We start from the raw sequence: 12,151 nt of genomic DNA on the forward strand, positions 1-12,151 counted from the left end.
GCTGAAGTGTCAGTCAGTTACACTACTATCCATGTCAGAAGTTTATTTTGCATACCCATTCCTTGAATTTGTATAAACAACCTTGCATGTGGAATCTTGTCATATGACGTAGGAATGTCAAATGAGACGCAATAGCCTCTCCCTGTCAAGTCAACCACACCTTGTGATATGTGGTCAATTTCCACAAAACAGCTCTGACATACTCAGTAATCATTCCTGAATCTCTTAGTTGGAAGAAATGCCAACTGAATTTTAGAAGATTTTAAAAGCATCTATCGATGCTTTTTCAAGCCTCTTCAGGACTTGATAAGCATTATGATCATGCCAAGCAGTAATAACCATGTACAGTCAGTCTTTGACTTGTGACAGGATTCGATTCTGCATCATAAAAGGGGAGAGGGAACCACAACGGGGAACAATCATTCTGTTGCGAATGCTAAACCAATTCCAATTTGAGGGTACATACTAAAAAAAACAATACAGGCATGCCTGAAGGCTGTGTTCTTTTACCTACTCCTCTATCTAATTATACATTAATTATATTCTGTAACAATTAAGTATATACAATTATGTGTGTATGTTAATTAAAAATATTTGTTCTATTATTCAATATTTTAAGACAATTTCTTAATCTGTTAATACAAGTTGAATAAGAAAATTAAAATCAGTTATAATAATATCCAGAGAAACAGATCTGTGTGAACTTTAAGCAGAAAGAGAGAGAGAAATTTCAGACCTTGTTTTAAGTTAACAATAAACAACGTGTTACTGATCACAGACATAGCAGATAAATTTATCATCATCATCAAATTCCTGGCATGTACCCTCAAGGGGTGTACAGGATATGACAGTACTACATGAAAAAATTACATCATAACTAACTTCCTATCTACAATTTTCCTCCAAATCAGTCTGTTACTTGTCAAGACTCCAACATTATCAGATCTTATATTTCTATCGTCTAAGGCACTTTGTACCGTATCAATCCGCCTATATCTTGGTCTTCCTCTGGGTCGTTTTGCTGCCAACCTGGCAGAGAACACTTGTTTTGCTAAGTGACCATACCACCTGAGATTAGCTCTGCTAACGCATTCCTGGATGCTGACAATGTCAAGTTCTTTCCTAATATCCTCATTTTTAATATGATATTGCCATTGATGCCATCTGTTCACGCCTCTAATCTTTCTCAGGACTCTCATATCTGTGGTTTCTAGTCTTTGATCAAGTGTTTTACTTCTGACCCAGCTTTCAGATCCATAAGTTAAAACTGGTTTGAACACTGTCTTGTATACAGCTAATTTAGTGTTCTGACTAATTTCTCTGTTATTCCATATCAATTTATTCAATTGACTTCCCACCATACCAGCTTTGCTGATTCTGTTGTCTATTTCTATATTTAATTTACCATCTTCACTAAAAATCGTGCCTAGATAGCTGAAATGTTTTACTTGTTCCACAGGTTCTCCATTCACAACACAGTTGACATTTTCAATGATTCTGCCTATTTTCATTGTCTTTGTCTTTTTATTGCTGACCTTCATACCATATCTATTACAACAGCTATTCAATTTAGTCAGAGAATCTTGCAGACATGTAGCGGATTTATTTAGAAGTATAACATCATCCGCATAAAGCAAAGAGCTGACATTAACCTCTCCAATTTTGATATCAGGTTTAATACCACTTTCCTTCATAATGTGATCCATATAAATAATGAATAACAGAGGGGATAATGTACATCCTTGTCTCACACCAGATTTAACATTAAACCATCTTCCTGTACTTCCTTCAATTCTAACTGCTGACTTACAACTCAAATAAAGACTAAGTATTGCTTGATATAATGTCCCATTGACACCATATAACTGAAGCGTATTGAATAGCTTCTCTCTTGGCACCTTGTCATATGCTTTTCCAGATTGACAAAACTTAAATACAGATCTTTGTTATATTCCCATGCTTTCTCGACTATTTGTCGTAAAGTGAAGATCTGATCCTGATAGCCTCTATTTGGCCTGAATCCAGCTTGTTCTTCACCAAGCTTTTCTTCCACAATTCTTCTCAACCGTTTCTCAAGTATATTTGCATAGATCTTGCCAAGAACACTCAGTAGGGAAATACCTCTGTAATTCTCACATTCAGTTTTATTTCCCTTTTTATATATGGGTACTATGAAAGCTCTACTCCAATCATCGGGAATTCGTCCCTCTGTCCAGGCTTTCTGAATTATGCAGTGCAGCCACTGTAAGACTCTTATACCACCATATTTCAGCATTTGTGGTCGAATATCATCTACTCCTGCTGCCTTTCCACATTTCAAGCTTTTGATGGCTTTTTCTACTTCAAGTATGGATATGTATTCCTGACTGCATGCCTGGTCAGTGTTTTTTACCACTGTGCTGTCATCACTGCTTGTTTCATTTAGCAGTTTTTCAAAGTAATTACTCTATACTTCAAGGATATCTTTTTCTCCCATTTTCATGTCACCTTTATCATGTCTAATTCCTTTTACAGCATTCTTTCTTCCATTCTTAAGCTTCTTCAACAACCTCCAGAATATTTTGCCACCTTCTTGATATTTATTTTCTATATTCTTGCCAAAGTCCTCCCATGACTTTTGTTTAGCTAGTTTTACACAGTGTTTAGCATTCTTGCATTTGTCTCTATATTCTCTAAGAGCACAAGTTGACTTATTTGACAGGAACTTTTAGTATGCTTTCTTCTTTTCCTTCACTGCCTCTAACTTCCTGTGTCCACCAGGGAGTTCTGATTTTTTTATCCTTACAGACAACCTCACCACATGCCTCTCTAGCAGAATCAATCAATGTTTTCTTCAGAGTTTGCCACTGAATCTCCAAGGTTTGATTCCTGTTCTCAAACTCTTTTAGTTTCTTTTCAATAATCTTTCTGTATTTTAGTCTACAGTTCACACCTGAGAGCTGCTCAACTTTTATTCGCTTTAAAACTTTCTTACATGTTATTCTTTTCAATGTGAAATTCAATTTTATCCTGCTCAAGACTAAATAGTGATCACTTCCAATTTCAAATCCTCTGTACACTCTGGTGTCCTGCACCAGGGAGAAAACATCACTATCAACAATAACATAGTCAATGAGACTTTTCTTATTCCTAGCCTCTTCTCTCCATGTGAATTTGTGCACATTTTTATGTTGGAACATGGTGTTAGTAATAACCAGTCCATGTCCTGAGCAGAAATCCAACAGATATTTGCCATTATTATTAGCTTTGCTCTTTTCTCCAAATTTTCCCAAAATATTTTTGTATGTCTCACAATCATTTCCTACTCTGCTATTTAGATCCCCAACAAGGACCAACTTTTCATTTTTTTTTGTGTCAGTTGCTTTTTCTAAAACCTCAAAAAATTCCTCCACTTCTACCTTAGTAGAACCTTCTGTGGGACCATAGGCACAAATAAGTCTCATTGTCCAGTTCCTCATTCTCATATTTGCCCACATTACTCTACTTGAGACTGACTGCCATTCAAGAAGATTAGCCTCGTATTTTGTGTTGAATACTATGGCTACTCCTTCTTTTCCTTGATTGTCATTGCCCGAATATAACATTTTGTATTTATTGCTCAGAACGATCTCACCAGTTTTGGTCTTTTTTGTTTCAGTCACCCCTAGATAAATTTATTGGATAAGAAATTTTTGTTTGTCCTAATTACTGTTGTCTTCAATGTATAGTTTTGGACATTATGAAATTCTGATGTCTGGGAAGAGATCCTGGTCCCACAACCAAAAATTAGTTTGAGTCAAGTCTCTCAAATGTAATAGTCATATACACAGCATACAGAAAGATAAAATCTAGGATTATTTTTGCATTCTGATAAATGTATACTAAGCTACATCTTGTGTAAAAATCATTTTATTCAAGATCTAACTTTCTTGCAGAGCAGGTATCGTATGCTATTAAGTAAGGTGCGGTATCACCTGTGGTGAATATGTATAACTTTCTTTTATATAGGATAAGGTGAATGTTTACTTTATGGTATTCAGTCATTATAATTGCCAAAAAGCCAACCAGGTTGGTGTTCATATGGAAATGCTATTACTGACCTCAGGCTTGAGCATTAACTCAATTCAAAGAAAATTTAATCATTGTCTATTACAGCCGAAGTCAATGATTACTCCAAGTATATTAAAAAGTCAGTTTAATAAATCAATTATTATTATTTAGTTATTATATACATGACATATAAAGATAATTCATAATATCAAGAATTAAAATACTAAATCATTCTCACATGCTTTCTCTCAATTAAATAGTACTAACAATTAGATAAATGTGTAGTAGGCCAAGTTGTTACATCACATTAATCGACCAGAGTGCACTTTAAATATACAGAAATAAGCTTTCAGCAGTTCTAAGTGAACTAAGCAGATATTTAGCTTAAGTGCCTGTTCCATATTCAGAGTTAAAGGTATTAGTAACCATCAATTCCACCTTCACCATGAGAGAAGAATTTAACAGAAGAAACAAAATAGTCCTGTTTTTCAGTAGTTGAGAGAAAATTCAGACAAACACTGCTTCCATTGCAAAATGAAGAATACAAGTTCTCACATAACATAATAGAAGTGCATACTACTTTCTTTTGTTCCAATCACTGCAGAAATAAACACAATTCCTCTGCTTTGAGTGAACAAATTCATGCATGAAGTAGCTTGAAATTATTGGTACGTCATTGTCATGCACTTCTTAAATGAAATCTTCATTTCATTCCTTAAACTTAATGAAAATTATGGATCTAAATTATCCCATACTTGAATTTACCTCTCTCAGTGCTACAGTGGCCCTCTCAGCTCTCTCAGTAATATATTTCTCAGCATTCTCTGTTACTAGTCAATGAAACATTGCATGATGTCATGTGTCGGTCACATCAGAGCTCTTTGGTCTATGTTCAGCAATATAGTTATTAACATGTGCTTTTGTCTGGAGGTAAATATCTTCCAAAAACTTAACAAAAATATTATTACTCGACACTTTTCTTCAGTAATTTTTTTGCTTTATTGCCAAAATTTCTCTATGCACAATGAAGAAAATGAGTTTTGGTTTCAGAGATACTGTAATCTGATATCTACAACGGTAAGTGTTAATAGTACACACACTCTACATGATACCTAACGTATCCTACTGATGCCATATCTCAAACATTTTTATTAACTTACACACCACTCCACTGGAATTTTGTATACATGACAAAAGTGATGACACTCCCCATTCATATTTGCTTCAAAATAGGTACAGAAGCTGTTATGTTTATAGAAATTAAAAAAGAAAATTCAAACTTACGTGGAAATAAATTTAATAAATGCAAATTTTTGCCTAAGTATCAACGGCATCTTCAGTATGTTAACGATGGAACACAAAATAAGATGCAATAAAAGAATTCATTTTAAAAATGCAAATAAGAACCATTATTATGTAAATTCCTCATTATTATCTTATTATATTATTTTTTTATAATTTATTTCTTTTAATTAGAATTTACTGACTATCTGCTGCCGTACTTATGCTGTAGTGGCACTTTTAAAATTAATTCTTTTATTGCATTTTGTGTTCCACCGTTGATATAGTGAAGATGCCTTTGATACCTAAGCAAAACATTTTACATTTATTAAATTTACTTCCATGTAAGTTTGAATTTCTGTCTTTAATTTCTATGAACATTGCCATTCACATATAGTGGCCTTCATGCTGCAGCAGCTTAGCAGATAATTTTGTTTAATACCATACATCGTATTCTCTCAATGATAAAGGGGAAATGAGCAGTCCAGAAGGGAAAGTGACTGCTACCAGATACTGTCACTACAACTAATGGCAAGCATTCAAATTATATTAGTAAGCAACTTGGCTACAACCATCTTGGGTGTGGCCAAGATAGTTGTAGTCATGTTTGTGGAAGCACTGCATCAACACAGAATGGTAGATATTATTACTATTATATGACACATCCAAGGACTCAAGGGAGGGCATTCTACTTTACTACAAACAACTCACTGTCTCCACTAACTACACATAATATCATTACCACACAATGCGATATACTGCCCTCTGATTTTCCCTTTTCAGTTGTTTCCGACCATAGGTGACTTTGTAGGCATTGCCCACAAAGTACTCCTGGTGAGATTTTTACAGGGTAGTTTGCCATTGCTTTCCCCAGCCCCCCCAATTTTATCCGGACTCAGGACCGGCATATGGCTGGGACGTATTTGTGACTGTAATCCGCATGTGTGTTCACGGGGCTGTTTGCTGTTCTGTGGGACGAAAAACCCAAGTTTCCAGGTGAAAAAAAAAAAAACCTGCCTCTGTATCAGACTGGTTAACTCACCTTTTGTCGAAAGAGACCAGATAAAGGTTCCTTGCGTCACTGACGGGAATCGAACCCAGGTCTTTCCGACCAAAGGGCTTTGTCTATACTGACTGAGCTATGGAGGCTCTTACTGTCCTCTACCAATAATTTTGTCTGTAAACTGTGTGTTCTCCTGGTTGATTTATCTCTATGTGGACTGAAAAACCGGAGTTTCTGGGAGATAAAACCCCATATGATGTTGGCTAACTCACCTTCAATCGAAAAATCCCATATAAAGATTCCTTCCATAATCATCCGAGATATCATTCTAAATTCTGAAATTATTTTATAAATACTCAGTATTACTGCTCTTACCAGCTTTTTGTTTAGCTGTCTGTTGACTAAGGGACAGTGATGATTGGAGTTCTGTCTTCTCAGCAACCAAAATACCAATTGTTTGGATGTGAACTTGAAGTTGATCTTTTAATTGAACTTGCTCTTTGTGTGCTTTCTCTTGTAACTCCTGTCTTTCACGCTCAAACTCCCTTTGCATTCTACTCAATTTCGCCTTCTGCAATTGAAAAATGAACACACAAACATGACAATGAAACAAAAAAACAAAATAAGTTATATGGCCAATTAAGGTTTATACATAGCTAATATACAAAAAAACATTATATTATGCATACAAATAATGGGAAATAAACAGCAAATGAATACAATTTAAAACATAACACCTTTTAGCCATGTTTATAAATGTTTAGTGAAGATGGCAATTTAAATATGGAAACAGAAAATAATACCAGTAAAGTAGGTATGCAGGGAATATGATGATATAAAAGAGAGAAATCAGATTCAGTGTTTCAAAACTCATGACTGAACACATCTATGTGTTGTTTTTATCATACAGATTTCAGTTAGGTTAAATTTTAAAAAAAATAATAATAAAAATAGACAAAAAAATGTGGAGTAAAAGATACAAAAGCCCTGAAGAAAATTAATGGAGTAAACAGATATTGAATGGAAGATTGATATTAAAAATTATGAATATTAGAAAACAGAATGACAATTATTATGTAGTCAAGAATGTGGGATTGTCACTTGAAGAGAACTGCAGTTGAAAGAGCAGGCAAACAAGTGAGTTAAAAAAAAAATAAATAACAGGAAAGAGACTCAGAAGAAGAAGGAAAAAATACAACTGATCTAAAACATCCAACTCTTCCGAAGTGAACAGATAGCTGGTAACATTAATATGTTGATACTCCTAACTACATTAAACAACCTATATCTTGGTCTTTATCTTATCAATCCATTTTTGCTTCCATGACATAGCTGGCTATGGATTCATCTCCTTTCTGATTAAGTGATCAGAGCACTTCAGATTACACACTCATGAATGCAAATAATGTTAAGTTACTTACTAAATCTTCAAAAAATGAAGATTTAGTAAGGAATCTAGGTTCTGCCATTGATGCTCTCTGTTTAGAACTACTTTCCTTCAGAATTCTTATGACCACAGTCTCCAGTCTTTTATCTATCATTTTATTTTTAAACTTATTCTCAATTTCATATTTTCAAAACTGATATGACCACACTCTTATATACAATTTATTTTTTTTTTTACTACCTTCATGTTTTGGCTGATTTCCTTCTTTTTCTACATAAACTGATTCAAACAACATCTTTATAGAGTCCAAAGACTCATATCATTCACACAATGACTATTGTACATCTTAAACTTTAATGCCAAAACACAAAAGAGGTTGAGTGGGTTGCTTCTAGCAACCCACTCAACCTCCTGCACTCGCAAACAAAACTCTTGCCTTGCCCTCTTCTCTATGAAGGTATACGTATAAGAGCATTCTTGCATTTTTACATAATTTCCAGAGGAAATTTCCTGTCATATACTGAAAAATTTCTTGCACAAATTCTAAAATTTGTTTAGTGAGTTATGTTTCTTTCATATACCCTTGTTTATTATATTTTTTCGATTATGGCTTCACACATGCAAGAGAAAACTAAATATAATTCATTACTCTTGGCTAATATATTTCACTCAATATGTCATGAACTTCTTTCAGGGAGAAGATAGAAAAACTGATAACAATATTTAAATTCTGAATACAAGAATGAGTCATATAGCATACTTATAATAATTTGGACAGCTGAGACATAAGATACTATATGCATGCTGTATGACTCTTTCTTGTATTCAGAATTTAAATATTGTTACCAGTTTTTCTATCTTCTCCCTGAAAGAAGTTCATGACATATTGAGTGAAATATATAGGCGCAATAAATTATATTTAGTTTTCTTTTACATGTGTGAAGTCATTGTTCAAAAATTATAATGTCTAATGCACATATCTCTATTAAACAACTAGTATCCAATTTTTTCTTCCTATTAGCTAAACTTTGTAAACCACATTCTATCCTCACAGGGAACACTTCAGACCATTAACCATTTTGGTCAGTCACTCACCTCTCAATCCATTCCGCCACTTACAAATTTTAAGAAACACAGGTGACCAAATCTGTGTACAGTAGTCCAGATATGATAATATCAAAGCATTATGTAGAGAGCAGTGTTTTTCAAACTGCAGGTTGCGACTTGTTAGTGGGCCATGAAATCAGGGTAGTGAGTCACAACCAACTTATTTTTAAAATGAAATATAATAGAAAATATCAGAGTATCTCACGGATTTCATAGCTTTAACACATACGTGGCACGTGCTGTCACATCCATTATGTAGAACAGGATTTTTCGAACTGCTCTACATCTGGATGTGGAGCATCCCTTCAAGAGGGAACTTGATGATATATTATGTACCTTCTGCATTGATCAGGCACATTTTTACCATATTATAACTATATAAGGCATGCTAGTTTGAGTGTTTTCAATTAAATTTTAATTGTAAAATTAGTAGTCTTAATGATAATGTATAGAGGGAAGCTGATTATCATTATGCAGAGGAGGGTTATTTTCATTTCAGATGTCTCCAATTTGCAATAACTCTCAGTAACTAACTAACTGTGTCCATACTGTATTTAGTGGTACAGTAAATCTGCTTGTGTTTTTGCAGTATACAATATGGTGTCTGCCAGGAAAGGGATATTTACAATTATATAAAGACATTTTCATTTGTTTTTCAAAAGAATAAGCATAGCAAGCAAAAATGTTTATTATGAATAAAAATGAATCCTATGTTTTATGGCAAGCACACCCACGGCTTTCAATAAAATATTTTCTCTTTTTTTTTTCAGTTTTTTTCTTTATGTTGTATTTAAATTTTAATAAAATTCATGTTAGATATACAAACATGCACACAGTGTGTGCATGCTTGTGTGCTGGATCAAATAGTAAAATGTATTTTTTTATTGTGTCAGAAAACTAAAAAACACTCATATATAGAGGATTAACAGCTTGCTTATCTCTACTTGTCAATGTGTTAATTAACAACAAAGTAATCCTTTGAGCTTTGAACCCACATTTATAATATACTGGTGTCCAAAAGCTAAGGATGAACTACATTTTTACCTGTATATGAAAAAATTTGCGACTACAGCCAAAGGTGAACATAAATTTATTGCTGGCATACTAATAAATTATGTCACACAAAAAATGTGTTATAAATTTCATGCAAATTAAATTGCAATAAGTTCTTGGCAAAAGTTACAAATTTCTAAGAACATAGTTAAGGAATTAATGTACAGTGCTTACAAAAAACTATGCAAAGAGACATTGCGGTATGGAATATGTCCACCATGATCTCGCAACATCGTACCATGCTTAGCACCAAGTGATTCAGGAGTTCTTGAGGCAAACTGGCCCACTCCTCCTTCAGAGCAAGGATAAGGCCTTGTTTGTTTTCTGGAGGGAAATTTCGAGCAGTAATGTGTCTCCCTATTGCGTCTCAAACGTGTTCTATGGGGATCATGCTGGCTACTCGATTCGATTAATAGTCTCCAGAAGTATCGCCACTGTTAATGTACAATGTGGTGTGGCATTGTTATCCATAAAAATTAATTCTTTGCCTGCAGCACCACAGAAACAATTGAACACAACGTTGAACTTCGTTGTAATATCATTCACCAGTCATAATCTCTTTTTCTAGCACTTCTAGCTTGGTGTGTCCAATAAGCATAATAATGCCGTCCCACACAATGATCCCAGTGCCGCTGTATCTATCCCTTTCAAGAACATTCTTGCAATGGTAGGCAGTACTACTTTCACGCCAGATCAAGTGTCATCTAGAATCGGAGGAAAGATTAAAATGACTTATCTGTAAAGGGTACATTTGCCCATTGGCATCTTGTCCAATTTTTATAGATACAACACCACTGAAAGCATGCTCTATGATGAGCTGTCAATAAAAGGCACACAGACTACAGGCCTTCAGGCCTACTTTTCACAGTCATCTTGCCACAGTTTGTCAAGATATCCACAAACCTATGCTTGAATGGAGCCGACTTGCATGCTGACTTGCTATAGTGCATCAATTAAGTTTTGCTGTTATAGCCAAAAATCTGTTTTTGTTCTCCATGGTAGAGTGAGGGTGACCTCTTAGCAAATGTCTGAAAAACATTCCATTGATTTAAAATGCTGCCCAGAGGCCTGGATGCAATGCTGTGAGATTCCAAACTCTCTGGCAATATCAGTAATTCTATAGCCTTTTTCAAGCTTTCCAACAATTCCTCCCTGTGTGAAATCATACAGATGATGTCTTTGAGACATTACAAGACATTCAAGTTTGTAACTTTATTCCTGCATGAAAAGATCTTCCTTCAAACACAATTCACTTAACACAGCCTTTTGCATTTTATCCTGTTGAGTGCTACCACATGATTCTGTTAATAATTGGTGGATTTTTATATTGAGGAGATATTCATATATATTATCTTAATATTAATCCTACCATAGAGATGATCTCTGTTTCTAACAATTATTTTTTTTAATTCCGAGTGTACCTATATGTTATTATATGCACAAGGGTTCCTCCAATTGGTGCAATGATCTTAACTCTTTCTTTCAGAATCCAAATAATCATTGACTCAAGACCAAAATACAAAATAAACACATTTAATAAAACAAAAACAATATACATACACTTCAAACAAATATTACATAACTAATTAAAAATTAATTGGATCCAAGGCCTTTTAAAAATAAACTTACACTTAAGACTAGACTAAACACTTTGTTTGCACAATCACAAAAAATGTTCATAGCCAGTTTCTTTCTCTGTCAAGGCCCTTTTCAATAGATATATGACTCTATTCTTCATTTTTACAGGATCCTTTTCATCACTCATGTAGCACACATAAAATCTTCCTGACTTAATTCTGTCTCTTTTCTTCAGTAGAAATAATAGTCAGATCTGGCATCCTTAATATGGATGAAACTTTCTAATCAGAGTTTTCTCGAGCATTCCTTTAGAACGTAAATAGCAAATTCTTCTTTTATTCACTAAATGCTTATTGACAGTCTTAACTCTTCCAATTAAATAAAAAAAACTTACAGTTCTACAATTCCCTTTTCGGAATCTACTATAAATCTTTCAATCAGTGTTTCCTCCAATATTCCATTTAAAATGCTTTATAGCAATATTTCCCTTTTATTTATCCACATACTTATTCCACATTAAAACTTAATAGTTCCACGATTCCTTTTTCGGAATATACTATTAATTTTCCTCCGACTGACACATAAAAAACTTAAGTTCCTCCGAACCTAAATATCTGCCGGCCTGTATTCTAAATTCCTTCCGAACGTTATCTTGTTTACAGGCGTTACTCAGATACCGAACGCTTTCCTTGTCAGCTGTCAATCACACATCA

General features: G+C 34.1%; 1 protein-coding gene across 3 annotated transcripts in view; it reads right to left on the reverse strand.

Annotated features, from left to right (window-relative positions):
• LOC150092414 (golgin subfamily A member 2-like) overlaps positions 1 to 12,151 on the reverse strand; it is a 380,033-nt gene that overhangs the window by 275,068 nt on the left and 92,814 nt on the right. For all 3 annotated transcript variants that reach the window (XM_090415174.1, XM_090415173.1, XM_090415175.1), the window contains exon 6: positions 6,689 to 6,884. In XM_090415174.1, the coding sequence (XP_090271300.1) occupies positions 6,689 to 6,884 (196 nt within the window). The remainder of the gene's footprint in view (positions 1 to 6,688; positions 6,885 to 12,151) is intronic.

The sequence above is a fragment of the Typopeltis vanoorti genome, chromosome 26 (genome assembly GCF_054136105.1).
Source record: "Typopeltis vanoorti isolate ZY-2024b chromosome 26, IOZ_Tvanoo_1.0, whole genome shotgun sequence".
NCBI lineage: Eukaryota > Metazoa > Arthropoda > Arachnida > Uropygi > Thelyphonidae > Typopeltis > Typopeltis vanoorti.